At 43.2% G+C, this 15,978-nt stretch overlaps 1 protein-coding gene across 1 annotated transcript in view; it reads left to right on the top strand.

Moving 5' to 3' along the window:
- Nucleotides 1–15,978, top strand: part of CAPN8 (calpain 8) — a 36,964-nt gene that overhangs the window by 4,583 nt on the left and 16,403 nt on the right. Inside the window, exons 3-9 of the mRNA XM_054397253.1 lie at nucleotides 8,288–8,406; nucleotides 9,464–9,597; nucleotides 10,646–10,814; nucleotides 11,951–12,034; nucleotides 12,848–12,933; nucleotides 14,471–14,545; nucleotides 15,531–15,691. Coding sequence (XP_054253228.1) covers nucleotides 8,288–8,406; nucleotides 9,464–9,597; nucleotides 10,646–10,814; nucleotides 11,951–12,034; nucleotides 12,848–12,933; nucleotides 14,471–14,545; nucleotides 15,531–15,691 — 828 coding nt within the window. The remainder of the gene's footprint in view (nucleotides 1–8,287; nucleotides 8,407–9,463; nucleotides 9,598–10,645; nucleotides 10,815–11,950; nucleotides 12,035–12,847; nucleotides 12,934–14,470; nucleotides 14,546–15,530; nucleotides 15,692–15,978) is intronic.

The raw sequence follows: 15,978 nt of genomic DNA, 5'->3' as shown, positions 1-15,978 counted from the left end.
CTTCTAGCATTCAGGTATTTGCTTTACATCTCTGAGCCATATGATGCTTTTTGAGAATTTGATCCAATACCTTGAATATCAAAGTCCGTGTTACTAAGTCCCTCATGTAAAACACTTCTATTGAAACAGACCTTGATTACATATTTACATAAGCCACGTATGTGACTGGTTAACAAACCCTGCAGGGAATGAGAGCCTATTTTTAATAATCTTTTCTGACACCCTTGGTTGTTTTTTTTTTTTCCCCCCCTCTTCTTCCCTTTCAAAAAAAAATAACACTGCAAGATCTGGGGTTTGTGTGAACAAAAGGAACAAGAAAACCCAGAGTTAGCCTCACTTCATTAAACTTATTTCTTTGACAACAGCGTTAAGCTAGATGAATATCAGCTTGGGAAGTTTGATGGGAACTTGAAAGGCTTGAAATATTTTAAACGTTCTTTGAACCATATCTTTTTGATAGCCAAGTAACAACTTGAAATGCAGTCACATAGTCTTAGTTATTAAAGGTGACTTAGGAAGTTTTCTCGCAGCTGCCTGAATAAGTTAACCCCAGAATTGTTTGCAGACGTTCTTAAGAAGCAAGTGGCATAAATTTAACTTAAATAACATAAAACATACTGAAAGCCTTTCGGTTTAATATTATCTTTCCAGATCCACAGCATCTATATTCATGGGGTGCTTTTTGTTATGAAGGCTCAGAGGGTACACCAGGCTGTCAGCTGGAGAAGTTCCTTGCAGCTGACACAGATGCACCAGTTCACACCAGCTGAGGACCCCGCTCCATGCATGCTTCCTGCATGTGTTTCTTATGAGCAAATTTGAGAAGATTACAGGTAGACAGGAGAACAAACCAAAGCCTGACAGCACTGAAATAGATCTGATACATATTGAGGGAGCCTTTGGAGCTCTTGTAGGCAGGAGAGTGCTTAACAGTATTGAGTATTTTCATTTATTTTCATAGAACCATAGAATCATCCAGGTTGGACAATACCCTTGAGATAATCGTGTCCAGCTATCAACCCTACTCTACCAAGTTCACCACTTAACCGAATTGCTAAGCACCACATCTAAATGACCTTTAATCACATCCACGGATGGTGACTCATCTACCTCCCTGGGCAGCCTGTTACAATGCTTGACTACTCTTTCAGTGAAAATTTATTTCCTAATCTCTAGCCTAAACCTACCCTGAGGCCATTCCTTCTTGTTCTGTCACTAATTACCTGTGAGAAGAGAACAGCACCTACCTCTCTGTATTTTCCTTTCAGGTAATGGTAGAAGGTGACAAGGTCTCCCTTCAGCCTTATCTTCCTCAAATGAAACAATCCCAGTTTCCTCAGCTGCTCTTTGTAAGACTCATTCTCTAGGCCCTTCACCAGCTTAGTTGCTCTTCTTTGCACCTGCTGCAGCACCTCAATGTCTTTCTTTTATTGAGGTGCCCAAAGCTGAACACAATACTCAAGATGTGGCCTCCCCAATGTCAAGTACAGGGGGATAATCACTTCCCTACTGCTGGTGACCACACTATGATGCAACCCATTTTGCTATAGACATTCATACCTGGCCCTTCTGACATTCAGTCCAATGGGCAGAGGCTTGTTGAAGATCCTTATTCTAGCAGATATGCACTCTAGATCTCAAAATACACATTCACTGACAACTCTAAAGGGAAGAAATCCTGTTCCTTTGCTGGGTGCTCCTTTGCCTCTCTGTACATAGCTGCACAGCTTAATTTATTTCTATAGAAAACTCTTGGAAGCCTTCTTTAGAAATCTCAAGGCAGGAAAAGCCTGCACTGCCAGAAATTGTAAGGCTAGCAGATCAGTGCTTCCTTGATATCTGGTAGGATGCCCCAAGTACTAAGAGTTCTGAAGAAGGGCTTCCAGCAGAGACTAAAGCTAAGAGTAAAATCTGCTTGAGAAATAGGGAAACGAGTGCCACAGTGTTGTATTTGGATCCCAACACCAGGCACTGCTGAAATAGCAACAAGCCAGGGTACCATCAGGACAGAAATGGCTCTACTGTCCAAGTAGAGCTTGGAACCAGACACTTGTGGTTTTGGCTTAAACTCACTATCACTAGGTCAATGAAGAGTTTAGATGCTGTATGTCTAGACACTTTGATGGCAGTTAAACAGAAACTGAGCACAGCTCTGCAGCAACTGAAACTAATCAAATTTCTCTTTTATTTTATGGTCTCTTCAAGCGCAGTGAGTGTGAGTAAACATCAATAGAAGGACTGGTCAGCTCCCAGGTCACTGAGGATTCAGTATTCTCCACAACAATTTGATTATCTCTGTAAAGCATTGAGGCAGCTACACAGCACTGAGGACATGAGCCATCTCAGCCTACCCGTGAGAGCAAGTGATTTTATTTCATGTGCACTAATGGTCAAAGGAATTCCTCAGGGCTCAGTAGTGGGGCCAGTCCCACTTAACATCTTCATCAATGATTTGGATGAGGGGACCAAGGGCACCCTAAGTAAGTTTGCAGATGACACCAAGCTGGGTGGGTGTGTTGATACGCTGGAGGACAGGAAGGTTCTGCAAAGGGATCTGGATAGACTGGATAAATGGGCTGAGGGCAGCAGTATGAGATCCAGTAAGGTCAAGTGCTGTACATGGGCCACAAGCCCATGCAACGTTCCAAGCTTGGGCAAGAGCAGATGGAGATCTGCTTGGAAGAGAGTGACCTAGGGGCATTAATTGATGACCAGCTGTACATGAGCCAGTAGTGTGATCAGGTGGCCAAGAAGGCCAATGGCATCCTGGCTTGTATCAGGAACAGTAGGGCCAGCAAGTCTAGGGTTGTAATTGTCCCCCTCTGATTAGCACTGTTGAGGCCACACCTCAAATACTGTGTTCAGTTTTGGGCTCCTCAGTACACATTGAGTTGCTGGAACACATCTAGAGAAGGGCAACAAAGCTGCTGAAGGGCCTTGAACACAAATCCTGTGAGAAACAGCTGAGGGAACTGGGGTCGTTTAGTCTTCAGAAGAGGAGGCTGAGGGGAGACCTCTTTGCCCTCTACAACTGTCTTAAGGGTGGTTGGAGTGAGGTGAGGTTGATCTGTTCTTACATGCAAGAAGTGACAGGACAAGAGGAAGTGCCCTCAAGTTGTGCCAAGGGAGGTTCAGGCTGGATATTTGGAAAAAATTCTTCACAGAAAGGGTTCTCAGGCATCGTAACAAGCTGCCCAGGGAGGTGATGGAGTCAGCATCTCCAGAGGTGGGTGAGTGGATGTGATGCTGAGGGATGTGGTTTGGTGGCAATAGCTTAGCAGTAGTGGTGGGACTGTGAGCTCTAGGCGAGTGGTTGGACTTGATTTCAAAGGTCTCTTCCAACCACAACTGTTCTGTGGTTCTACACACACACGTTCACACACAGAGCTATGCACAGCTAGGCTTTATGCTTACCCTTTCCACCACAAACTCAATGTCAAAACTGCTTATTTCAAATAAAAAAACCCCAATTAAAAAAAAAAAAAAAAAAAAGAATTGCACATCACTAACATTGCCAGTTACTTTGGATCCAGGAATTAAGCTGGATTCTTTTTAGCACAGTGAGCAGCGGCAGTAGTAAACACAGTAATTGGTGCTTGCCTGAAACTTTTGTTTATGAAATGTGAGACTGAGCAGAAAGCAGCGTATGTGCCTGCAGGTGATTTAGCCTTGCAAGGCAAATACTGAGAATATATAAGTTAAAGTAAACTTCTAAAAATTAAAATGTTGCAGCTTCAAGCACATACAGTGTGCAGAACTGATTTTTTGTATTGTCGTTTTTTTCTGACTACCACTCTGCTGGAAATACATTCTAATTAAGTATCTAATTCATTGGTCAATTTGCCTCACTTCATCTCCCTACCAAAAAAAGAAAAAAACCCAAACAATCATTTTTCAGGAAGGGAATCAAAGAGTTTTCTCACAGTTTGAAAGATGGTTTATAACCTGCAGTTGAATCAGGACAAGTTTGAGTGGACAGCTGCATAAGCTGTCTTCCTAGGGAGCTTGTGCTTTTGTGCTATCCTGCAGGTACAAACAAAACTCTGACATTTGCTGCTGGCAAAAGGATGTTGAACTTTGGAAAAAGGAACATTTTTAGAACTGGTAATACACTATCCAGTAGGGCTGAGAAATGTTACTAATAGGCCAGGATCTCATTGTGATGTACAGGAAGAGACAACCTGGGTAGTTGGTATAGCTCCTTGGTATAGAGAGTTTCCTACATCCTCTTTAATTTGTCTTAAAGCATATATCAGAGGAACCCAAATGCATGCATTGCTTGTATAGAATCACAGAATTGTTTTGGTTGGAAAAGTCCTCTAAGATCATTAAGTCCAACATCAACCTAAGACCACCATGGCCATTAAAACACGTCCCAAAGTGCCATATCCACATGTTTCTTGAACACCTCCTGGGATGGTGACTCCACCACCTCCCTGGGCAGCCTGTTCCAGTGCCTGACCACTCTTGCAGTAAAGACATTTTTCCTAATATCCAACGTAACCCTCCCCTGACAGAATTTCTTCTCATCCTATCACCTGATACTAGGGAGAAGAGACTGACTCCCACCTCACTGCAACCTCCTTTGAGGCAGTTGTAGAGAACAATGAGGTCTCCCCTCAGCCTCCTCTTCTCCAGACTAGACAATCCCCAAAATGCATATTGTATGTATTTATGTATAGAGGCACCCCATGCAAACCTTCCTTTTTGTTAGGTTACTGCCCAGCAGCCAGTTCCTAGATGGTTCCTTTTGGAGGGCATGGCTAATGTTTTCTTTAGCCAGAAGCTCAAGCAAAGTTATTTGACCAAGTAAGGTTTAAAAATAGGACTTTGAATTGCTCAAGGCAGGCATAGATATTTTTAAGGCCAACTTCCAGCACTATTCTTTCCATAAGTGCTTTGAGCAAACTTGCCCCAAGTGCTTCCCCAGGTTAGATTGCATGGCAGATTCACAGGAGGTAGAAGTGCCAGTGCCAACACCACTCACTCCCCCAGATTCTGAGATGTTAACTCAAATTGCAAGATAGCTGTGAAGGATTTCATGCTGCATTTGGCACGTTATGGGGTTGAGATTCTGAAATTGCTTAGTTCTGAGTCAGAGAAGTAAATAACCACTTTAAGGAAACCCCTCTCATTTCACTGAATCTTCTGCCTAATTGTGCATACAACATACACCATCCTCAGCAAAGTCCAGAGTAGTTTCTTTTTCATTGGCTATAGAAATGTGGCCTAGATCAGGAAGGGAAAATAATTCCAGATATTGTGCATTGAGAGAGCACAGAATCACAGAATCAGCCAGGTGGGAAAAGACCTCAGAGATCATCAAGTCCACCCTATTACCTAATACCTAACACCTCCTGACAACTAAACCATGGTTCCCAGTGCCACATCCAATCTTTTTTTGAACACCTCCAGGGATGGTGACTCTACCACATCCCTGGGCAGCACATTCCACTGGCCAGCTACTCTTTCTGTGAAGAACTTCCTCCTCACCTTGATCCTAAACTTCCCCAGGCACAGCTTGAGACTGTGTCCTCTTGTTCGCTTGCTGGTTGCCTGGGAGAAGAGACCAACCCCCCCCCCCCCAATCTACCACCTCCTTTCAGGTAATTGTAGCATCAACTCCTCATGGTTACAGACCTTCTCTGGTCTTACTAGTGGGAAAAGACACAACAGGGACACTAGGGTCCTCATTCTGCCCCCTCCTCAGAAACAGTCCGCTGTGCTTCACAGCACGCCAGGAACAGCTGGGACAGCAAGAAAATCTGGGGTAGCTGAGAAAATGTGAGTTTCAGTTCAACCTTTACAAGGAAGGCTTTCCACCTTCCTCCTCTAAAGAGCCATTCCCCAGACTTATCATCATTATTTCTACCTCTCCAAGCAAAACTAGAAATTATAAGAGCATAAGGCATGCACCTGTACGAAGGTAAAACCTGAGAGAAATAGATAGAGAGCACATCTGAGTGTTCTCAGTTCCATTTTTTCATATTTACATTTTCTTGGAAGAGGGGATTCTTAAACCCTTCCCCTCTACTCCAGCCCTTGTGCTCTCCGCATTTTGCTTGCTTTGTACATAGGTTCCTAAGGCTGGGAGGAACTCTCCAGGCCAGCTTTCCAAGCCCTCTCTCACAGAATGCAAATTAGTTTTTAGCATAATTAGGTCAAAGACAATCTTGAGAAGATTTTTGCTCGTATTTGTTAAAGGCTGATGCTTTTGGACTCCCTTTTCTATATGCAGAGCAGCAACACTTGCCTATTTCCAGTTTAAACATCTCACAAACCTTTAGCTTTAGTTTATCTTCTGTTTTGCAAAGGAAATCTTACCTTTCAAGTAAAAGCTTCTGGCTCAAACAGCTCTTCTGCAAAGTAACATTTAACCTCCATCACACTTCCTCTTCAAACTTCTCTTGCACAGCATCAGCAGGACAAATTTTTTTAACCTCTTCTCATGACAAATGCAGCTGGATGGATAGAACCAAGTAATCCAGGCATCTTCTACCCTCTTCTAGCTTGGGTGCTCTTTCCTGACTGTGGAAGCCAAATTAATTCAATCCTGGGGAAGGCTCAAGCAGCACCCCAAGACGTTAGGTTTTTCCCTTCTCAGTGAAAATGCCTAGGCTGGTGCAAAATCATCCAGCCCAGGTGGGATATAGGTCATCTCACTAGGGACACTTATTTACAGGTGTTTCTTAAAGAACTGCTTGCCTAACTGGGAACAGCTGTTCCTTGTTCAGCTTATAGGAGGCACCTGAGTACCTCCCAGTGGGGTACAGGCAGCAGAAAGCACATAGCATCAAGGAGCTCCATCTATCTTACCTTTACAGTTATATTCTTCATGGCACTAAATCATGAAGTCCAAGTCAACATAAGGAGTTAAGTGCTGCTCAAAGATACTAAACAATGCTACAGATGAAGCTCTTGCCTTGATTTTTAGGTTAGATTTTTTTTTCTACCGAAGTAAGAGCTGTTTCTTCTGCAGAACACACACCTGCACAAAGAAAGTACGTCTTGGCACAGATAATCCACAGGGAACCAGGAAAATATTAGCACCTTCAGAACAATTTTGTTTCCTAGATTTTCTGTACACCTCAGAAACAGCAGAGAATCACAAAAGTCTTTCCTGCGGGTTGCAATATGCAAATACTGTAAGAAACCTATGAGTCAATGAGTTTCCCAGGGGCACCACCTCTGGTGTGATAGAAGCTTCTACTCATTTAGCTTCCAAACCACAAGCAGCAAGTGACCAACTCAGCAAACAGCTCCTGCTGCAAGACACACAGCCTCTAGGGAGGCCTGGGCATGCCCATTCTTTCCAGGATAAGCAGTGGGCCAGAGAAGGGACTGACTGACTTCCAGAATTCCCAGGAGACTTCAGCTCCCATTAGACTCATGGGCAAATCTGTAGCAATAGCCCTAAGTGCTGCTTCAAATTCAGATCTTCAAAGAAAGGGTTAGGAAGGAATAGCCACCCAAATCCTGCTATCCATCAAATCTTCTCCAAAAGAAAGCAATGAAAGTCCCACCACCCTTCAATTATGACAGAGCTTTTGCCATCTTTTGGACACCTTCTAAATCTTTACTTTTCACAAGGGCTTTTACAAGGGACTTTTTACAAGGGCTTGCATTGATAGGACAAGGGGAAATGGCTTTAAGATGGAAGGAGGGAGATTTAGACTGAATATTAGGAAGAAATTATTTAGAGTGAGGGTGGCGAGAAACAGGACAGGTTGCCCAGGGAAGTTGTGGATGCCCCCTTCCTGAAAGTGCTCAAGGCCATGTTGGAGGAGGCCTTGAGCAGCCTGGTCTGGTGGAAGGTGTCCCTGCCCATGGAGGGGGAACTGGAACTTCCACTTGGTCCCTTCCAACCCAAACTATTCTATGATTCCTTGCCTCTCCCAGCCTAGCCAGGCTTTGCAGCCCATGCACTCAAAATGCTTTCTATCTCTGCCTATGTTCTTGGTCTCCTGAGAGCATTAACAAGCTTAGATAAAGCAGCCTGCTTCATTAAAAAATCAAAATAGCAAAGCCCAAACTAGACCACTAAAATGGTCAGAGGTCCCAAGATACCTACGTGGCCTGGGTGAGTGGAAAATGAGAGAAAGAGATAAATTACACAACAAACCAAGAATGGATTGCTGAAGCAGTACTGAGCCTGGCAGGAACTTGCAAAGCACTTAATGCTGGCATTTTAGTCTAGATGGGAGCGTGATGTAATGGGGTAAAGATCAGCCCAGCAAACCTCAGTTTATTAATGAACTTTTCTGCCTTGTAATGCATGTGGGTTTAGGTGATTGTTGGCTCCTAGCTGCCATTGCATCTCTCACTTTGAATCCTGATGTTCTGCACCGTGTTGTTCCCAAGGATCAGAATTTCCAGAAGGACTATGCTGGGATCTTTCATTTCCAGGTACTGATATGATCAGACTATTGAGAATAGAAGAGGAAAATGTTAGTATTTAGCTGAAACCATCTTTTTGTGTGTGAGAGACACAAGAATTACAATGTGTAAGTGAAACTGGTGAGGAAGAAGGAAAGAAAAGAAGTAATGTTAAATGATACCTGCTCACTGGGTGGATTCTGCTGTCTCACAGCTGATAGGACACAGCTGAGTGACACAGGTTTTGTAAACTGAGCCAAACCATTATGCCACGTGAGTCAAGCTAAGATTTGTCTCTACTGACTGTTGAGAGTGAATTCAAGCTGATGAAATTCCTTCCTTTCCCCCTTTTTCCCCTTCCCCCCCTTTTCCCTTTCCCTTTCTTTTTCCTTGCCTCATGCTCTTATCCCTTCCACCAGCTCATCTCAGCACAGGGGTTATTGTGTGAATTACCTTCTCTACTTTCAGACAGCATTAAATTCTGGTGTAAATGTTTCTAATGTTCAGAAAAAAAAAAAGGCATGAGCTATGTTTCACACATTTCACAATGTTGATTAGCACTATTGAGTGCTTCCCCTTTGGGTGACCACTTTTTGCAGTGCTTTCACAGAGGCATTGCTTTTGGTTTTGGTTAGTTGGTTGGGGTGTTTTTGGTTGTTGTTGGGTTTTTTGGTTTGTTTTTGTTGTTGGTTGGTTGGGGTTTCTTTGGTTTTGTTGGGGGTTTTGTTTGTTACAGTGGATTGGTGCTTAAAAGAGTAGGCAAGGAAAGATACTTCAGAGTATCTCATCTACATTCTAGCTTTCTGGACTCTCCACCACATAAGCTCTGCATGGAACACAGTGTTCCAGATGTTATGTGGAGCAGGTTGCTACCTACAAGCAAAAGTTAATGCAGCATTAAGAAGCAAGCTCAGTGCTTCACAGAGATGAGAAGAGTTTGCCTCTATTTCAAGGGAAATGGGAATGAAACCTTACAGCAACTTGTCCAGGGGGAAGCCATGGCAGGTGAAGGAGTAGGAAGGTGGCAGTATGGAGATATTATCTGCATATCAGCACTCACTATATTTTATGTTCTTCTTTTCATCAGTTCTGGCAGTATGGGGAGTGGATGGATGTTGTGGTGGATGACAGGCTGCCCACCAAGAATGGGAAGCTGGTCTTCGTGCACTCAGAGGAAGGCAACGAGTTCTGGAGCGCGCTGCTGGAGAAGGCCTATGCCAAGTATTAACAAAGAAGGACTGGTTGTAGATATTAAGGTTGGGGGTAATCTTGGTTGTAGTGACCATGATATGTTAGAGTTTAATATCAACCATGTACCCTTGTGGCCTAGAGAGCCAATGGTATCCTGGGGTGCATCAAGAAAGGTGTGTCCAGCAGGTCTAGGGAGATTATTCTCCCCCTCTACTCTGCCCTGGTGAGACCACACCTGGAATACTGTGTCTGGTTTTGGGTTCTTCAGTTCAAGAGAGACAGAGTCCTGCTGGAGAGAATCAAAGGAGAGCCATGAGGATAATTAGGGGACTTGAGCATCTCCCCTAGGAAGAGAGATTTGAGAGCCCTGGGGCTGTTTAGTCTGAAGAGAAGGCTGAGAGGGGATCTGATCAATGTCTATCAATATCTGAGGGGTGGGTGTCAAGTGGAGGGGGCCAGGCTCTTTTCAGTGGTGCACAGTAATAAGACAAGGAACAAGAGATTCAAACTTGACCATAGAAGATTTCACCTCAACATGAGGAGAAACTTCTTTCCAGTGAGGGTGACAGAGCACTGGAACAGGCTGCCCAGGGGGGTGGTGGAGTCTCCTTCTCTGCAGACTTTCAAAACCCACCTGGATGCATTCCTGTGAGGACTACCCTAAGAGATCCTACTCTGGCAGGGGGGTTGGACTCGATGATCTCTTGAGGTCCCTTCCAACCTCTACTGTACTGTGATACTGTGAAGTATGGTACCTAGGTAGGAGGAAGTGCTCCTGAATGTGCAGAAGTTCAGGTGGTTGTGGTGTTAGACACAAAGTGCTTTACTGAAATGGAGCCTCCATCCCAACCTAGAGTCTCCTCTAAGTCCGTAAATATTATTCCAAACTGTCTGTTTCAAGGCACTTTAATTCTGGTGCTCCAGGTCACTCTGATGATCATACAGACCGAGAGTCTAAATATATACTAAATAGTCTAAATATATGCTAACACTACACTAAAGTATAAACCTTCTTTCTGCAGTGCCAATGCTTACAGGTGGAGATGGCCTCTTACATAGCTTGTTGTGTCTCCCGCAGGCTGAACGGTTCTTATGAAGCTCTCACAGGAGGGTCCACTATGGAGGGCTTTGAAGATTTTACTGGAGGCATCTCTGAATCCTACTTGCTGAGAAAGGCTCCTTCAAACCTGTACCAAATAATCCAGAAGGCTCTGAGAGCTGGGTCACTGCTTGGTTGTTCCATTGATGTAAGTGACTTTTACTGCTTTCCTCTGGTCCATATATAACATATACGTTATGCTAGGCATAGGTAGGAAGTCCTGAAGAAAAAGCAAGCTAAAAGTAATGGAAGACTTTTATTGGTTAGGGGACTTCTATTGACTAGGGGGAACGGAACAAAACTAGAAATGGGTAGATTCAGATTGGATGTTAGGAAGAAATTCTTCACCATGAGGGTGGTGAGACACTTGAACAGGTTGCCCAGGGAGGTGGTAGAAGCCTCATCCCTAGAGGTTTCTAAGGCCATGATGGATGTGGCTCTGAGCAACTTGATCTAGTGTGAGGTGGCCCTGCCTGTGGCAGGGGGGTTTGGAACTAGATGCTCCTTGAGGTCCCTTCCAACCTTAACAATTCTATGATTCTATGATTTCAGTTATAAAAACTTAGGACAAGGTTCTAAATAACCAAGACTTCTCATACCTCCCTTTTTTTAAGACACCTTGTGATGCTTAGAACCATGAACTAAGTTTTCCTGAACTCCATTTTTGTTGTCTGAGTAGCTTTTCTCATTCAAAGGCTATGCAATTTCAGCTCCAGGCACTCAGCAGCTGCAGAACAACTCTTTGAGACACTGCTGTAGCCTGAAGTCTGATTCTGGCTTCGGTTTTCATTGCTAAAGATTATTGACACCTGTAATAAAAACTCTCTCAAGTTACAGATGTTTGTACATGGTTTGGTAACTTCATGCCTTTCACATCCTGTTTCATTATCTTCTTTGAAATCCTGGTTCATGGCATATAGGATTACTGAAGTTCAAACTTTGATATGCTGGATCTCAACCAAGGCAGGCTAGAGCTTAGAACACATGAACATGTCTTTTGCAGGTGACTGGGTCTGTAACTTGAGCTGGGAATTTAATGTAATTTTAGATTTCATTGTACATCCTTGAATTTCTGCTGTGCTAGGACTGCATATTTATGGACATGAAGCTGAGGATGTGAACTTTTGCTGTGGATCTCACCTCTGTTTAATATATTTTGCATCGAGAATATTGATATTCACTGTGCATAACACTTTGGATATCTTCCCCCATATTAATTTGCTCATGAGAGCTGAGTTCAGACACAATATATAGTCCTAAATGTGTACACTTTTATTGCCCCAGATAACTACTGCATCTGAAATAGAAGCAATCACAAGTCTGAAGCTGGTAAAGGGACACGCTTACTCTGTCACTGGAGCAGAAGAGGTAAGCCAGCCTCTCCTAGGGCCATCATACAAAGTAGCTTGAGGGTGCAATACTGCAGTGCCTTCAACTTTCTCTTGTATTTCTGTCACTGACCAGATAAAAATGTTATTAACTTAAGCACCCTCTTACAGACAAAAGAAAGTTCCTTTAGTACTTAGCTAGGTCAGAAACTCTATACTGGTAGTTATATAGACTATACTGTGCTGTCTGCAACTTGTATTGTACTGACAGACTGGAATACAAAATAGAAAGGTGGGTCAAGCTGTTGCTGAAATGGAGTGCACTGAATGGAGAATCAGGAGAGGAGGCAGCCTTTTCCCCACCTGTTCATGCTGCATGAGGTGGGAACGTATTCATTGCCTGTCAGCATTGATGGGAAAGGAGTAAAAGCCTCTTCATGAACACTGCTGTTAGTCTCACCTTCATAGTGAGCCCTAGATACTCCTGCTCCTCTGAAACTCGAATCATTACAGAGGTGTCCATGCCAAATAACTTCTTTCCAACCTTGCAGTGTTGTTTGACATTTCCTGCTTTCAAGGATGGAGAAATTCTGCTGGTTTGTAGCTGATGTTTTTCCTTGCAGGTTACTGTCACTGCAGTAAATGGTGAGTGCTGCAGCTAATCACTCACTTTGTGGCACAGGATGATGAAAAATAAGGGTGGGAGGCATCTAGATGTCTTTTACCTATTGCAAATTGTAACAGACTGCATCACTCAAGTACAAATTGTGTTTTACCCTGTCTGCAAAGCTATTGCCCTGTGATGACTGGAATAATGGGAGAGCTCAGGCTCTTTTTGTTGTGGATCTTTTAGGTCTGTTACAGAGGACGGCCAGAGAAACTAGTGAGGCTTAGAAATCCCTGGGGTGAAGTGGAATGGACTGGAGCTTGGAGTGATAAGTAGGTTTTTATATGCCCCTTCTTCTCTCTCTTCAGTGTGTTTTGGTATGATTAAAAAAATTAAATTGGGACTATGCAGTTAATCCAATCACAAAGAAGATTTAGGAGAGATAATAAATCAGTTGGAATAAGCCACTATTAATTTATTAGCAAGGTTAGATATCGATCCACTCTGCCCAGCAGATGTTTTTCGCTGCCTCAAGAAGAGCTTTCTAGAAAGAGAGAGCAGTCCACCTTTTCATTGTGAGCAGCCCAATGCAAGCCATATCCATGTCATTTTGCAAGACAACTTTTTTCAGATTGATCCTACTGATAGTGCCAGACCCTTAGCAGAATATACAAATCAATCCCTTCCCTGGGAATTACAGCAGGGATAAACCTTTGTGCCACTGCTTCAACTCTAAGGCTGCTCGACTCTGAAGCAGGCCAGTGATGGGTTTCTACTGGAGAATCTTTCAAGACCCACCTGGATGTGATCCTGTGTAACCTTCTCTAGGTGAACCTACCTTGGCAGAGGGTTTGAACTCAATGATCTCCAGAGCTCCTTTCCAACCTCTACCATTCTGTGATTCTCTAATCTTGGAAAAATAGGAATGTTGATTGACCTAAGGATCTAGAAGTCTGAAAATCTCTCAGAAGCTGTCTGTTCTTCAGCTGTCTTGGAATCTCAGGAGAATGGCAGTGACAACATCTCTTATTTGTGTATTTAGGATGGTATAAATTTTACTTGCTTTTGGGCCACAAATTGGATTTTTTCATGCGACACTTCAAGATTTCCTACCCTGTCTGACTGCAGTCCTGACGCTGATGTTGTATTATATCTAAGGATGAAAAATAGAGATCAACATTACAATTATTCTTGCCTTTAGCAGAGCTGCTTTGCTCAGCCCCAAGATATGGTACCTCAGGCAGGCACACATGCCAGATCCTGATTTTGTTATACCTGTTTTGCCAGGCAGCAACCCTGCTGAGGCAGGTGGAGAACTGCATTGCCATGTGGGAGCAGATCAGAGCAGAACCCAGCTTGCTACACCTCAGCAGCAGAGTGGGATAAAAGCAATGCTGTTTTCTGCAGTATATTTTCTAATTCCACCTTTTTGCTTGCTTATTCTTTTGCGACACAGACAACCGAGCTTATATCATTTCCCTAGGGAGACTATCAGGCATATGCCAATAGATCTTGCAAAGGAGAAGCTCTACCTGACTTCAACCTGTGTGATGCCTAATCCAGCCAGTCTGCAACATTTGTACATTCTGGCACCTGACAAAGATGATTCATTTTAAAGGCTTATTTGCTGCAAAAATAGTTGCAGTCTGATTCCAGCCCTGTATAGTCAGGTTGCAGTGTGTAATGCCACTGGGAGGGGCAGAAGGTCTAGTTGTTGAAGATATTTCTCCATGATATTTCTTCAAGATAGATATTTCTTCATGATATTTCAACATGGACCTTTATCAGCTGCAGCCAAATAGTGTCTAACTCTCTGATCTCGTAGGATAAAATAGAACTGAACAGTTTGCTTTTGTGCTTTCTCTGCAGTGCTCCTGAGTGGAATTATGTTGATCCCAAACAAAAACAGGCTTTGGATAAACAAGTAGATGATGGAGAGTTTTGGTGAGAATTGTTCATCTTTGGGACTTATGTGCATGTATGCTCTTTAAGTAGTCCTTTCAGTTGGATGAAGAGAAACTGCCAGCACCAAGGGGGTTAATAATAACATGTGTGCATTGTTAGTTTCTTGTTTATCTTCCTTCTCGTTCAAATATTACCTTTTATTAGTACTTATATACCTCAGAGCTTGCCCAAAATATAGAGACCAGATGGTAATAAAAGTAATGAGGTGGCAAGAATGCACCTCAGCTGCTCTGCATTTTGACATTTGTTGTTGTTTTTTTTTTCTTTTTTTTTCTTTTTTTTCCCTAAATGATACGCACTAATAAAAAAGTTTAGATTACCAGCTTGGGAAGAGTCTGTTCACCCTGATCTAATGGAAAGCCCTTCCCAGTTAGCTGATTATATGGATCAGTTCAGAACCCATGTCACTCTGTTCTAAACTGGAAAGAAAAAACAGCCATCATCTTCCAGTGCAATCAGCTCTATGTGCCATAAGGTGCTGAGAAATGAGAACAGATCTCTGCTTGTGGCATGAAGTGATCGAGGCATGCAAACCTACTAGGAATGGTAAAAACTAAAGCAAAACACCAAGCTGAGACTGTTTTCCCACATCAATACTTCAATAAGGCTAACTCTTACTCCCACTAAATGGCATCTCTTGGCACATTTTCTTCCACCAGTTTTAGTGAATTTACTTCCTAAGCATGATCCATGAGGGATTGCCCACAGCTGGGGATGACAGAAAATGGTATGACTGAGCCCATAATGCCTAACAGCCGTTGAGAACAACTATCTCCAGAAGATACAGCTCAGTCAGAGATCAGGAAGTTTTGTTTCCAAAAAAGCCAGTTCCAAGTTTCAGAGCTCTGTCAAATGCAGATTTGGGCAACTCTGTAGTTTACTGTTCTGTTGGGGGAGCCATCCATTTGCAGTCACCTTGACTACTGCAGGCTGATGGACTAACCTTGGTCTTTTTGTGCACCAGGATGGCCTTTTCAGATTTCCAAAGGCAGTTTACCCGTCTTGAGATCTGCAACTTGACTCCAGACACACTGACAAACAATGAAGTCAATAAATGGAACCTGACCCTGTTTAATGGACAGTGGAGACGAGGTTCAACAGCTGGAGGCTGCCAGAACTATCAAGGTGTGCAGCTAAGTGGGCCTTTGGTGAAATACCAAACAAAACAATGTAAACATAAATGCTTCAGAACTGGAGAGGGCTTTGATGGGAAGGTCTTGGAGAAGCAGCCCTTTCTGCAGGGGGAGAGAGTAAGCAAAAACTTGGCAGTCTACATGAAGATCTTATTTACACTTAGTTCCTCCTCAGAGATTACCAACCTTAATTCATGGCTTTAATAATTTTTTCTGCTTTTTCTGCTTACAAGGCTTTTGCTACTGACTAGAGTAATCCTCCAAAGGGTTGGGTAAGCC

This window comes from Indicator indicator, chromosome 2 (genome assembly GCF_027791375.1).
Source record: "Indicator indicator isolate 239-I01 chromosome 2, UM_Iind_1.1, whole genome shotgun sequence".
NCBI lineage: Eukaryota > Metazoa > Chordata > Aves > Piciformes > Indicatoridae > Indicator > Indicator indicator.
Note: the sequence above shows the minus strand (reverse complement) of the source record. Positions and strands in the feature narration are given on the sequence as shown.